Source organism: Nomia melanderi, chromosome 3, assembly GCF_051020985.1.
Source record: "Nomia melanderi isolate GNS246 chromosome 3, iyNomMela1, whole genome shotgun sequence".
Taxonomy (NCBI): domain Eukaryota; kingdom Metazoa; phylum Arthropoda; class Insecta; order Hymenoptera; family Halictidae; genus Nomia; species Nomia melanderi.
In genome coordinates, this window is record NC_135001.1 from 6,555,569 (window position 1) to 6,571,213 (window position 15,645).

General features: G+C 40.3%; 2 protein-coding genes across 3 annotated transcripts in view; both read right to left on the bottom strand.

The window, feature by feature from the left end:
- Con (leucine rich repeat protein connectin) overlaps nucleotides 1-15,645 on the bottom strand; it is a 358,673-nt gene that overhangs the window by 332,763 nt on the left and 10,265 nt on the right. The gene's annotated exons all lie outside the window — the stretch shown is intronic.
- LOC116431900 (uncharacterized) lies at nucleotides 839-3,684 on the bottom strand. Its single transcript, XM_076365518.1, has one exon. It carries the CDS (start codon nucleotides 2,003-2,005, stop codon nucleotides 1,268-1,270), a length of 738 nt encoding a protein of 245 aa, XP_076221633.1. The 5' UTR covers nucleotides 2,006-3,684; the 3' UTR covers nucleotides 839-1,267.

The window sequence follows — 15,645 nt, forward strand, 5'->3', positions numbered from 1 at the left end:
TTAGTTTCATCTGCTGAGAGTTTCGTATATTTCAGAGAACCTACGTCCGCAAAGGGTTACATTATATCGAAGAGGTTCCCCTATAAAAAACGAATAGATATGTAAACTCTTGCAACGCGCAACGAAGAAAAAAGATTACCGTGGAAATCAGACTCGGCTTATCTTAATTCCAGTGCAGCGCGCCCTCGCCTGAACCACCTAAGGGTGGAAAAGTCCGTCCCGATCCGGAATCTCTTCGGCCGCTCTCCCGGAACCGAAGACGAAGCCTAATCCAGCCTCGGCGGTGCCTGTTCTAAGTTCAGCGGCGCGGCGCCTGTTCTAAGTTCAGCGGCGCGGCGCCGAAATTGCAAGCTGCACGACGTTCATAACCGGCAACTTCGCAGAATTTGTAATCAGGTATGCGATGGAATTGCGCCGCGTTCTTGGGCGAAACGGAATTTTCGACCTGCCCCCTCCCGGCGCCAACCCCTAATCCCGCCACGATAAATTCTATCGGGACGCTGCAGGCTCCTTTATTGCTCGCTCCTTAAGGCGGATTTAACGTACTGCACGGTCGTACTCATCGATATCGCGCGACACTTTAACCCTACATCATTGACCAGCCCTTGCAATAATTACTGGCACTCGCATTAAGGCGAGTGTCCAACCTTTTAGTTTCCCTGAGACTCCTTGCAAGAAGACGGCTCGCTGGGGGCCGCGCATAACTTAAGGGGGAAATACCTTTAGACGGATGAAAACTAGCTTATCTTTATGAATTTTTTTGTAAAGGAAAGGATTGTTTTATATTTTTGAAACTTTGGTTATCATTTATTATATTCTTTCTCTATTACAAGGTATTTTTTGTTTTTCAAAATATTTAAAGTGCGACTTATTAAATGGTGTAAGCTCTAGCTTTGGCTACATTGATTTGAAACAAACCAGCAAGACATATTTCGATAACTAACACTTACAGTTTGTAGATGAACCTACAGAAAGTGAAAAATATTGAAAATTGAAAAAATGACACGCTTTTAAACAGAAACTTTGAATTTTACATGAAATTTTCGCTATATTTTGCAATAAAAAGGTACTTTTATTTACGATTTATTTCATATCTCTAGGTTCATATAGAAGACAATATTGTTATAGATATGTGTGCAAAATTTCAGCAAGATTGATTGAGTAGTTTTTGAGTTATTGATTCCACCGATTTCGAAAATGTAGTTGTGAGATAAACACGTTCAAAGTTTCGATAAGTGATAACTCAATAATTTCAATGACTTATCAGCTAGTCTGCGATTCCTGCGCCATACAATATTCCTTCTGTTTCCTCATAGAGCTGATTTCCCTCCATACGTTGCTCTCTTCTTGCTTTTCGAGCCTCTTTGGTAATTAATGAGGTGCGTCGCTCCTGTTGAATTATTCTCTGTTCGTCGATTTTGTCGGCGTATGTTTTTGTTTGTTTTCTAATTACAATATTCAAAGCACTCATAGTTCTTAAAACTGAAGCATATCCTTCGCTAAATAAGCCAGCTGCCAAATATGCTGCAATTTCAATAATTTTTATTCCTGAGTGCAGGTGCTTTGGAGCGAAGCGCCAAACAGTTGAGTTGAAACTCTCGTTATTGTTCTGAGTGTGTCCGCCCAAGCACCTCTCAAGTAGATTCTCTTCAGATAAATCTTCGTAAATTGGTAGGATGTGCTTCTGCACGTCTGGATGTAGTGGTGCAGGATGTTCTATAAGGTCCAAATTTGCTCCTGTAGCTAGAGCTTTCTGCCACTTGCACCAGCTGTCATTTCCTACCGGGCAGTATTCGTGACTTGGATTTTTTTTGGTGGAGCATAAGTGATAATACGAAGCCATTATAGCTTTCTTCATATTTTCCACACTATGAATATTTCTTCGTACGGCTAAGCCATAGTATGCGGTGAGTTTCCTGATAAGCGCATCAGTCAGCTTGCCTTTTCCACCGAGGTTTTTTTGTGTTTTTAATATTTCGAAGCCCGCAGTATTATAATTTTTCATGTATAACACAAACAATGTAAAGTAACATGTTTACAATGATTGAAAGGAGGGAATTATGAAAGGCGGGTCCTCCACTTCGAGCGCGTGAATATATACCTGCGGTGGGCTATCGCCTATGAAGTCACCGTCACGACATTCGACCGCAAAATATTAATAGCAAGTTTAACTTGTATTTCTAGTATTGTTAATGGATTTTTTAATCGCAATTTTACAAGGTTTATAGCTTATAATTTTTTGTTGGGCCGCATTCGCAACCGCCTTAGACCACGAGTTGGACAAGCCTGATTTAAACGATACACCAACTTTTGACCCGAAGAAAGAAGGATTTTCCTCTTATTTTTCTTCGTCCCCGATTCTTCTCCCGTTTATTCTGTCGAACGTTGTCCCCAACGATAACAGTTACACTGTTAGCCGACGCTCAAGATTTCGAGAATCCCAAAACTTCTTCAGACCTCCAATCATAACAGTCTCGCGACTGTTTCAGACTTTTTCTCGCCCGGCAAGCCGAGACGCTTTAAGGCCGTTCGAGCACCGTTTCAAACACTCCCGCAAAGTAAACTAATAGAGAGGAAGGGAAAAGACTTGCCCCGGAGTTAGGAAAAGCAGAAAGTCATTAAAGGAATTGAACTTTAAAACGTATGAAGTTATCCTATTCACAGAATATCGATATTCTTTTCTCAATACAAGGCGAACTAATGCAAACGTCCATGAGATTGAAATTAATAACCACGAAGATGAACATTTAAAAATGTTATTCAAGGTTTAGAGAATTCCATTCTCAAGAATCTTCAGGTATATTAGAAGCAAATGATGACTCTACACAACATGAAAAATCCCTATATCCCCAACTTTTCCCTTCAACAAAGAAGAGCGTACGAAGAAGCCTCTACCCCGTGGTCCAATCCAAAGATAAATCCCCCCCGGATGAATCTGCGTACTGTAAAGCGCGGCCCGCTGCGTTTAATAGCCGAAGACGATACTGTAGAGTCAATCCAGTGGCAGGATCGACCATATGGGCGTAGCCTCTCCTGGACATCTGTGTTGGCGCAACAATGGTCTCGTCCAGTGGGCCCACAAGTGTTCTCGCGCACTTGACTTCCGCAACACAGTTGCCAACTCGTTCTTCCTCCGAATCTCGTCCAGCCCCGAGTTTTTCTCTGTCCATGCTGGTTCAGTGAGCCAAATCGACGTCCCACGGCGCGCGTAAGTCTCGTTTCGGCCCGAATGAATGTTTAATTCGAGCGTCGTTGAGGTCTCTCGCGACACGTACGGTCGCGATCGACGCATTAATTCAATTTCGCGCTAATTAATTGACCCGCCGCTCGTTCACTCAATTTGAATACGCTGCAGGAGTGGTCCGCCGTTTCTCTCCGTTCGCCCCGAGGACTTCATTTCGTTTTCCGTCCTGTTCTTCTCTGTCCGAGCACCGCGTTTTTATTTTTGTCTGGGTCCACTGGATCCGTCTGATCGATCCTCGCTCGCCATCGCGGCCGCTAGGCTCTCTAGAAAGTCATTCCAGGGATTTTCAAGGGCCGCCGGGACCGGCGAGATCTGCTCCGCAAACGGCTAGCCCTCAGAAGGTACGCAGCGTACATTTCTTCATCAGGGAATTCTTCCGATCCCGCTGGCCTGCAGGAAATGCGATCCTGGAAGATGCGATGGACCGAGCTCTTTGTCCCTTTGCCGCAACGTTGGAAGACAATTCGATACTGGATTCGTACTTTAATCGCGATGGTTAAATGCTGGTGTGATAGTTCAACTAATTTTAGGTGGAACTGATTAATTGCAATAGTGTTAAAGAGCGTTTCTTTTGCAATTCTGAGTCAACGCGAGTGGTTAGGATTTGCGAGTTATCGACGTTTGTGACTTCTGTTTATCGATTGTTTAATTTGTTAACTAGAGACGTTGAGTCAGTTATATTCACCGACTTATTCGACGGAAGAGTAAATCTAGTCATCAGATGTTATAATATTCCTAATAGAAGAATTGATCTCGGATAGTAATATTTGCATTCGGCTAAACCTATGTGAATTTTTATATTGTAAAGGCTAATAGTCTCTGAATTATCAATGATCGCTGTTGAAGTATATAGATCTCCGATGAGAATACTACCGAGAAAATGTAAGAACAGCCTCGAAACCGTCGAGGGTGGATTATCATTTAAATCCCTTCAAGAACCCTCTCGTCTGCCGCTTTTTTATGTCCCTCGGTTGACCAGTCGAATTCATCGCGCGGAACAGAAGTTAGATTCGATTTTGTTCTCGTTAGCGCATGTTCCGTCGCTCCCCTGCCATTCATATATTCCCCGACATTTTCCTAATCCCTCATCTTCGTACATTACCCGGCCTGTTTCCCCTTGAGGTTCATTTCAACTCCATGCATCACGGAATCACTGTGTTGGAACCGAGTGATTTGCTAGATTAGGGGAACGCCCGGGGCTTAGGGCAACACTTGACAGGTACGAAGCAGGATCGTATTTCGCGTGTCTTGTTTTGCGAAACGGACAATATTAACAGTGACACGGATTCCTGGTCGATTCTCCCTGAAGTAGAGAACTATGCATACATATAGTAGAATTTCGTTTACTTGAGCTCCTTTCACCTAAACTAAATTTACATAAGCAAGCTTCGTAAGTAAAGCAGCACTGAGCATCAATTTAATTATATGAACATTTTATATATTATATTACAGATTACACTGTGAATGATATAGAATATTCGTTTTTATTGCCTTCGTTATGTAAATAAGTAAATTAACTCATCGAAGTTTATTAAAGTGCTATCGTCACGAATTATTTCCAAATTCATAAAATTTGAAGCCGCTGTAATTCAAAGAACAAACTTGGCCATGTTTCTAACAAATAGCCCAATTTATCCCTGAAGTTCACCTTCAACAATCCATAAAGTAAATGCAATTCTCTACTCGATTTGCTATACACAAAACAAACAAATGAAATACTTTTACAGTTAAAACGAGAGTTACTTATTAACTTAGTTAAAAACTCGCCGATAATCCGAAAATGTACGCCGATAGATCGGAGTTATCAAGTTCCAGCGCGGCTGTCCGCCATCTTTACGCTCAGCGAACAATGGACGCACTCTCCGCGGAGTTCGAGCTCGGCGGAGAGAGTAACGAAAAGGATAATCGGCGGAATTCTAAAGAGAAACTTTAGGAGAAAATAAAAAGGAAATAAGGGGTTAACCGTGTAGCCTTTGAGGCGCTGCGAATAATCCTGACCTAGGGCTCGAGGCAATGCTGATATCGGTGTAAAAGTCTCTCGGGATTGTACCCGCGACAAAAGACTCGGGAACTCTGTGATCCTTCAGAGAAACACCCTTAAAAATGAACCCAGTCGAACGACGGAAGAATATTTCAACGCGTGTTGAAAACTTTCGTTTGCTATTCGCTTCAGAGAATGAAACCGCGTTCTCGCGGCACGAAATTATACGGAAAATTCGTTGATCCGCGGTATTTTTTCTCATAAATATTAGAACGGCCGTGAGAGAAACCGTGCCAACCTTTAATTTATTTATAGTACCGTGCAACATAAATTTTTAATCATCCCAGTCCGAACGCGGTGTCTTTATTAACGCGCTTACAGCGAAATCGTATCGCGATGTAACGTTTTAAAAATATTCCCGCCGGCTGAAATATTAATCAGACCGGATTACCCGAAAACACACACCCCCACCCCGACCCTATGAATAATAAATTTTAATAACACGCCGGCGATGTATTGCACACTCGTGTCTTCGATTAAAAAATGTAGGTTCGCCGGAATGGAAATGCACTGAATTTCGCGGAAACCGGCTACGCTTGAATTATTTACATGAAAAGCATATAAAAAACACTAATTTCGGTGCCGCGGTGCATTCATGTGCTTACAGGGACCGTTTCCGAATCTGGTTCGCTGAATTTTATTCGTCGTGCTCGTTATACGGTATCAAATGAAAATAATGATTTATGTCTTTGTATATAGAGATTCTGTAGAAATAGTTATTTGGAAACGATACTTCTTCGCATATATGTATTCGTATTTTCAGTCTTCAAAATGTTCAACTCTCTTCTACGTCGATATTCTAAAATTTAATGTGCACAATTTAATATATTATGCTACAAAATTTCAAATACTTTAAGAATTCATATCGGCTGCAATCTTAGAAGTTCATTATTTTTCTCTTCTCTAATATTTAAAACTTCAACATGTATAACTTGACGTTCCAAGTTGAAATAGTGCCAATTTTAATCTTCCTAGAATCACGATCATCAGTTTCCAAAGTGAAACGTACTTCTCCCAGTTGTCAAAGCCAGACCCAGCGATTCCGAGAAGTACTGCGCGCCGTTTCGCCGTGTTTCACTCTCGCAACAAATTTTTATCGGAACATTTTCCACCGATGATGGTATTTTCAGGGCGTCGCGTTGTCGTGAGGGCGTCATCTTTCTCGCCACATAAATCTGCTTTACGATTCAAAGCGTGGAACGAAGCGGGCCCGGTATCGCGATCGATTTTAAGAGTTCCGGACGCACGTGTTACGTGTTACGTATTACGTCAGCAAAACACGAGAGAACGGCGCGACACTATGCTCGAGCTCCGTGGCAAGTTTCCATCACCAAACGTTTCGGCGTGCAACGAAATTTTGGAAATTTCGAAAATTCGTCAGTGCCCGTTCCGCAGCCGTCCTTTCTGCGGCTCGTGCAAGTATCGGCGGAAACACGCGGCTCATTAACATACATCATTTCGAACGCACGAAGTCCGTTTAACACGTTCCGTTTTATTCGAAACGCTGGCCTGACGAACAGAAACAACATCGTGTGTGGATGCACCGGAGTTTGGGAACAACTCGCGGGCAGATTACGAACAGTTAACCCTTCAGAGCAGGCGTCGGAGCACCGTACTAACTTTTGTGCTGTTCACAGAGCTTTTGTTTTCCTTTTTATCGTTCAATTACCACTTTTTTCGAGTTTCTAGAATTAGAAATAGGTACAAAATTGTCGGAAAAATAGAGTTTCAATAAATTAGGGTAATATTTGTAAAGGTGAATTTCGAAGAACTAAAAGAAGCAGGGAATTGGGTGTCTCTGAAGGATTAATCACTCTGATACCGATCTCAGCGTTCGTATATTCTCTTTTTATTATTTAATTATCTCTTTTTATTCTTTAGGGTTTAAAATATCTACGAAAGATACCAGAATGTCTGTATTATGAATAATTTATGGTAACATTTGTAACGGAGAAGATGAATTAGAGAGAACTGAAAAACAGGGAATTACGTGGCGTTTCTGAAGGATTGAAGGTTTCTTCGTTCAGTTTAAAATGAAATTAAAAATAAGTTTAAAAGCAAAATCATAGCCAAATTCACTAAAAGCGTATTAGAAAGACGCGTTTTCATTTTAGTGTCTTCATTAGATTTTTTCTCAAACCGTTCGCGAACAGCTCGGACACAACGAGAACATCTTCCACAAATTTTCGGATGATAACGTTTCATACTTCCGCGTTCGCGTTTTGAATACCGATGATGATTCATACCATGTCGCCGGATACTGAGTAATAAAACGGAGTTCAATGGTCGTATATAAAAAATATTTGCCTCGGTGAACACGAATCAAGTTCCGGGAGAATTTTTCGAGAGAGATCGTGACACGGTCTCGCAGCGTGAATCGTGGTTAACCCAGTTTGCAGACTGCTGACGATTATTCGGTGAAAATTAAAAATTAAATGCGTCACTGTCTCGCGGCTCTTAGCCGTGGCCTGCTTTCTCGTTTTTCGCCATCGCGGCGGCCTAGATCCTCGGATGATGAAAAAAAGAGTCCTGAAATTATTTAATCATAATAATATTATGTACGGTTTTTGCATTCGAAATTAGATGCGACTAAAATCAAGTTGAAAGCATTGGTAATTTGTAAAATGTAGTGGACTTTATAGTCAGAAAACTGGGAAGTTGCTAATATACACTTATACATCATCACGTGTAAATCAATGTCACTCATATGAGTTACTTATATTCTTGTATTACTTACATCCTTTTCTTTCATTTACTTTAAATTTACGTTAAATCTACTTTAAACATACATTTTCCAATTTTATACGTTTTGTCTACCAATTACATACCATATACCACCAACCAGATTTTTCACCGATTCTCCTACTTTCGCATACTCTTTCCCTCGCACTTTTGAAACATCGCTCTCCATTTCGTCTCCCGCTGCAATTCAACCGACTTCTCACGAGAGCTGTAGCAACCCTCCGCCAACCCCATGCCGTGTTTATATATGAATTAACGGAGTAAGAGAACGGCATGTTACACTAATGCGGCACATTAGTTTCCAATTGACGGATGCTGTACGCGCGCATCCGGCACAATGCGATACGAATAATCGAATCAGCCAATCGAGCGAGCGCCGAGCAAATTATGCAGACTACGCGAGGATCGTGATTGACCAATTTAATTCTGCATTATGTTCTCTGTGCCGCGAGTATACACGACCTCCCGTCAGTCCAAAGTCCTTTAAGGCGATCTTGCGAGTCCTCGCGTCCTCGTTTCGAGAAACATAATTATTTTATATCTTTTTTGAAGTTTCAGAGTTTCGTAAATTGAAGTTGCAAGTTGAAATTTGTAAATCACTTTACTTGCAATTGCTGATTATTGAAGTTACATGAAATATCAGGGAGAATTGAAATTTTTAATAGGCAGAAATTTCTACATCTCTGATTCGATTAATTTCGTAACCTAAATGATTTTTATTAACGCAGTATTATCGACGAACCAGACAAAGAACTGTTTAACGATACACGTTTTAATTCACGTGCCACGATAAATCAAATATTGAATATTTAAAGAGCAATTAAATGTAAAAATGATAATACGAAGAAGACACGTCAAAGGGAAAACGAGATAATAGTACTTAATACAGTTATATTCATTTGCAGTGAATAGAAAATGTTAAACCTTCTACGGAAAGGAATTTATTAAAACTTCATTTGAAGGTTTCCAGGTTGATCTCGTCCATCGAAAATATTCAATCCCCTCATACGCCGTGACGTAATTTGAATTTAGCTAACCAACCGCTGAGCGCTTTACATTCTTTATACACATTCAAAAGTATATTAAATCCAAAAACCTCTTGACAGAAACCAAGTGCGGATAGAGTATCCGTTCCTCTCTGCGTCACGTGGACCAGGGAAAAAGCATCGCCGCGGCAATATCATTTTTTGGTTAAACTTTTTCCATTAAATAGAAACTTCCGACCGAAGTATCTACTTTCCTTTTCAGCAGTCTTGGTTTTTTAATTATCCATGGTCATCAATTCAATAGAATCCCTTAATTAAATACATAATTAACGATTCCATTCTCAGGCATGCAGAAATGTTATTGTACGAAATTAAATCATTCGGAAACAATGAAAATGCTGCGGTCATTAACTGAATCACATGTTAAATTCAATATTCCAACGTTCTAGCGAAGAATTTCACATTTGTACGTATCACTTTCAATGAAACGAGATAAACAGTCGATTATTTGTATTATAAGATGATTCTCAATGCAACCATTTGCTTTAGTTATATAGCTCCACGCGTTTCCATCGCCGATTTATGCTGAATCCAGTACAAACAGCAGAGCGATGGAGGCTCTACTGCATATTCAATTGTAGGTCAAATAAAGCGGAAAAAGTTTCAAGAAATGAATTACTCGTGCAAGTCGGTCGAAGCGGGCAAAGAAAAAAGGAAGACGGGAGTACGCTGCTGCGGTGCTTTTCACGAAGAAATCTTAATACCGTAGAAGCACGTATACACCTGTTCCAGGGAAATTTTACGATTGCCGAGACAGCAATGGAATGTAAATTCACCCAAAGGCAGACAAGATTTACGATTGGGACTATGTAAACTGAACTGTGTCCGTGTATCTACCTGTCCGCGCGGGCTTCCGGCCTACGCGAAACGTCGCTTTCCAAAATTTCGAACGAAAGCCGGGTGCGAACCTGCCCGAGAATATTTTTTGGCCTGTCCTACGTCGTTCCAAGCGATGCTAAATAAAATTTTCAAGGGTAGAAACGCGGAAAACCTTCGATATAGGTGTTCAAACACGCCCTGTGTTAACAAACTTCGGAATACCTATACAAAGGGTGTGACGTAATGAATAGCGTAAGTGTCTGTGTTAATGCTGTATTGTAAATGAAGAGGAAAGAGCTTTTGTAAGGTTAACAGGTCAACAGAAATAGAATATAGAAATTTGGGGATGTAAAAGTGTAGAGGTATAGAAATATAGAAATACAGTATACTCTGTTATATATTCATATTACTATAACTGTTGTGTACGCGTTTTCTATTCGAAAATCTTATAGTGAAACCCGTACGTCGCACGCCGACTTAACTTTGTGCGACCTGTTTGTATACAAACTCTCGCCGCTGACGATTATTATTGAACTAACCAAAAATAAACACTAAAGTATTCTTCACTGAAGTAATTAGATACAGTCCACTTTCCAAACAGTTCGCACAAAGTTAAGTCGGCGTGCGACGTACGGGTTTCACTATAAGATTTTCGAATAGAAAACGCGTACACAACAATAACACAAACAGAAGCTGATTTTAGACAAAACGATTGCATTAAAAGTTTCGAAGTTGAAAAATTGCATTTCAAATCGTACGTGTTTTGTGCTGGAAATAATTCTATTTAACTCGAAAACAACAAGTGAAACCTTACAGAAACCTTCGAACAGTTCCCTTTTTTTCCGTAGCCTATGTATACAGCAAAACGTTGTGGTCTTCAGGTGAGCGCTAATGGTCTCGTTACAGGGAAAAGAGTTTCGCTAATCGTTTCGAGTTGCAAAATTTACACACGCCGGCCTGTAACGTAACTTGCTCAGCGCGGCGCGTCGCGACCGCGCACGAGCGAGATGCATATCTCGGCGACCGTCTACAAATTCATGAAAATTGCTGGAACGGATTTTATGCGGGGGCAGGCAGTTTAAATCGAAACCCCTCAGCCATTTCGTACCCGGCCGATTTAAAAGTCTGAGAAGTCCCGGAATGCGAGAAAGCACGCGATCAAACCCGCAAGCCCGTCCACTCGAGCCGTCGTCGTCGTCCCGCGCGGAATAATGCTGAACATTTTCTGAGAAAAAGGCCTCAAACCCTTGTCCCGTAACGAGAAGCTACTTACCACGCGAGAGGAATGAAGTTATGGAAAATAACGGAATATTAATTATTTATCGATTTTTTTAACACAACAACTACTTGATAGGTCAAACTGACAAACTTCGAGTTGCTTCTTCTCAAATTATTGAAAAGATTCAGACTATTGTTTGAAAAATTATGAAACACATTTTACTTAGTAATACGTAAACTAAATTATAAGTTGATAGAAATCGTAATAAATTCACTTTTATAATTACTTATCGATTCGTTTAACGCTAGAACTGCTTGGTGAGTAAAGGTGCCAGATTTTAAATTAATTTTTTTATAGTTAATACAATGATAGAGAAGGTTTTTCCCAGAAATTATTTAATAAATTGTTTTAGTAACATGCAAACTAAAGTATAAGTTAATAGAAATTTAGATGAATACGCTTTTATAATTCGTACAAGAAAATATAAACCGGTCGATTTGAACACTTAATAATTCTAGTATTAAAATTACTTATATGCAATTGCTTATTTAAGAAATATGGATTTCTTAAGCAATATTGAATACAAGCATTTCTATCATTTCAATTGTTATAAAGTAAGAAATTTAAAGCCTGTTATTTTGACTAGTTCAGTGGTTCTACTGTTAATTCAACGTAAATAAATACGTTCCCTTTTGTGCTTCTCTATCTCTGTGTAAAGTGTAATATATATTAACGGACGAAAAGAGTGAGCGACGAGTGCCAACAAAAATCGACGGCGCCCGCGAAGTGTAAAGTGGAAAAGTTTCCGCGCTTCTCCGTCAACTATCCGCTCGTCGCCGGCCAATCAAAATTTTCGCGGGATACGCCAAGATTGCGCGCGATGAAAAAGTTACCCCGTACGAAATTGGAATTTGCTACAGCATCGACAATAGTGTAATGGGTCGTACTAGTGAATTTCACTGGAGTTTCCACGTTGAACCAAAGAATAATATCAGCCACAAAAAAATTCTATTCTTACCGAATAAAATGGAATCATTGAAATCGTTGAACCAAGAAATTCATATTAATGAAATGATAAATGATCTTAAAGTCTGATTTATTGCATACAAGTTTCAAACAGAAATTTTACGCAAAATTTTGTGCATACCGTTAAGAAGTGGTTCACAAGCTAACATACAACGAATAGTATCCTATACGTAATATCGTTCTTTTAATTTTAACATCTAGTGCAACAAATTAAAATTTATGGTTTTTTTATCGCCGACGTATTGACACACGTCGTTCTATGACCTTTTCACATTTTTCGATTCATTTTTTAATGCCGCTTCCGACAAAGTTCAATAGTTCCTAATTAAAACATTCATGAAAAACGACATTGCTATTAATCAATATAGATATAGGCTATGTAATAAGAAATATAAATATTTATATTTACCCTAGATTACGGTAAATAAGTCAAGGGGCAAGTTTACAAAGCCACATTAAGACGACAACGAAAAGTGGCAAAATCTCGGTTCTGGCTTCAGTTTCGAGTTATTAACCATTCAAAATCCCTCTGAATTATGACGGTGCACCGGTAGCAATGCGCGCGAGGTAGTAGATTAGTGTAAACATGGACGGAGCGATGCGAAGCAGCTGCAGGAGACAGAAACATAGACCCAATTCACAGGACGTTGTTATATACTTGATTTTAATCGCTAATAACTTGGAAACGAAGTTGAAACCGCGAACTCGTCATTCCCTGATTTAAACGAAATTATTAATTAATTATACAATCAAATCGAATATCCACTACGCGCGGTCGAATACCGCGCAGATACAATAAATGTGGCAACAGCTGCTATTCGATCAAAGTGTTCCAACGCTCGTCGCTCGAGAATTAAATCTGTTCATCGACAATCGTGAAAATTGCGTTTCAAGTTTCCCGTGAGCGAGTTTTCCCTTTTCCCCTGTGTTCTTTCAGTCAGCTCGTTCAATGAATCAATGTTTAACTCTGCGCGGTTTATCCACGTATCCGAAATATCAGCGAAACGGTACTCTAGTAACGATCCTACCGATTTCAAAGGTACCTTTGAAACAATCGGCGCATGGTGGAACAGAAAAATTCAGAAAAAAACGTGACGGCACTGAAAGAACCACATTGGATCGAGAAAGAACAAAGAAAAGCATCAGAGTGTTAACCTTTTGTACTGATAAACTGTATCACTGCAAACATTTACCATTTTCTAATCGTCCACTAAAGTATCGAAGTCGCACACGAATCAAAGAATAGATTATACAACATTTTATACATTAGTATGTCACACAGAATCTAATGTCGAACATCAAACTTCACGATTCCGCTGCGTCAGAGTACAAAGGGTTAAATCGCTGCGCGTCGGGGTCAAAATCATTTTTCACGTCGGGGAGTTGATTGATACAAACGCGATCCGACCGCGGCGAGAAACGAAGGAGACCGAACGTGTCGCGCGCCGAAGGATTACAGGTCGAAGGGTGCGGTGAGGTCGGGAAAGTTGAAGGGACGGGGAGAGCAAGATCCAGGAACCGTAGGGCGAGAAGAACGACGTGTCTGGCCGGTTTTTACACCTCATTCTTTCCTGCGAGGGGATCGGGACAATGAAAATGTCCGGGGCCGCGACACCGACGACAAGGCGAACCTAATTAAGACGGCGACTTCGTTCGCGAATGCTAATCGTGGACCCCGCCGCCGCCCCTGTATATTTTAAACGTTCGTTAAACGCTTCATTGTACCGGCCGGCCACTCTTTCAAAGGGATTAGGAGGACGTCAAAGTTAGAACACACGGTGCCTCCGTTGGAAGATAGGTTTGCGAGAGGGAAAGAGAAAACACGGGGAGAAAAGGACAAAAATAAGTAATTAGAAGGAAATGAGGAAAAGAGGAATAAAAGAGAGAAATAGGGAAAATGGGTGGAGGAAAATAGAAGGAGAGAGAATTCGGAGAGGATAGGTGATGGAGACGTAGAAAAGGAAAAAGGGAAACTAGAGAGAGACAGAGTGGAAAAAGTGATAATAGAAGGGAGAAAGTGGTAAAACAGAGAGAGAAATGAGGGAAATAGAGAGAGAAAGATGGAAAATAGAAACAAAAAGAGAGGAAGAGAGAAACAGGGAAACTAAGGAGAGAGAAAGAGAAAGACTTCGTTGGCTGGCCCGGTGAACGTTTAATCCAGAATGCGAGCGCAAGTTGTTTCGCCCCCTGTTTTATACTTGTTGCAGCCAACCCTTCTTTCTCTCTCACCCTTTCTATATACTTTCTCTCTCTCTTCCTCTCCCCTCCTGTTCTCGCGAAATAATACATATATACACCTTCTTACATCTCGGCCCACCCCTTTGGATACTGAACCGGACGATATTTTATCGGGTCCGCTTCCTCCTCTCGAATACTCCTTTTTGCGGATCGTTCCGCGCATTATTTCCCGCTTTCCATCGCGGGGCAAAAAACTAGTGGAGCAAGAAGATAATGAAACTTAAAGAAAGCCGAGCGGTGGCACAGCCAACCGGAACGGCATCGCTTATCAGGCTGTCTTTATTTTATCGGTGTTCTTATTCCGAGATATTCGATTCAAGGGGATTATCGCTCTTCTTTGAGCTTAACGGTGGACTACTCCGTGGCGTTAATGCGCCTCGCACTGAACGGAGGGATTCAATGTTCATTGAAACGGGTACTTTTATAAGTTAATAAGGTTTCTGTTTTTAATATGTCCCGCCAGCGACGCGATTCGCATCGCATTCCCCGCGATTGTTCGGATTAATTTATTCTTTAATCCGGAGATTATATGTTGGAGGAAAGGAACGAACGACATTCATGTTTATTAAATTCAGATTGAAATCGTCATTTACATCTCCGAGAGCATGGTACTACTGCAAAGCGAGGGATTTATGAATCTCTTAAGCGAAATCAAATGTTTTTTTTTCCCCTCTGATTTGTGTGAAAACGGACTGGCAATGTTTACATAAAAATACATTGTCTCTGAGTGTATTGCACATACTCTTACAGTTTTAAATCTGAGGTATATCAGAACTGAACTTGCAACATGAAATATTAAAAAATTTAATTCCAAATTTCAAATTTCCAATATTTCAAAATTCAGTATACAAACATAAATCTTTAAAAATGAGGTTTCTAAGTTTAAATATTGAGAAATTTAATTTCATATTTTAAATGTTTCAGAATTTAATATTTATTCGGTGGACATCTTTTGTGGAGTATAAGTCATAGTTGTTTCAACATTAAAATATAGACAATAGCTTTTGAATGAAATCTAAACGTTACGCAAACAGCAATTTCGTTTGGTAACCAACATACACAATGTGGTAACGATGGAAGTTAACAGATCGTTGTTAAAGTTTCACCCAGTATCGTTCGATCGTCCGGTAGTAAGGTTTTCAAACAGACAATTGACCGTAAACCCTCGACAGAATGCGAAACAGGCGGTACGTTGCGTAAAGCCGCATTCGCGATTTACGATCAACGGAATTGATAGAAAACCATTATTAAACAATCTATAGGGATCCGG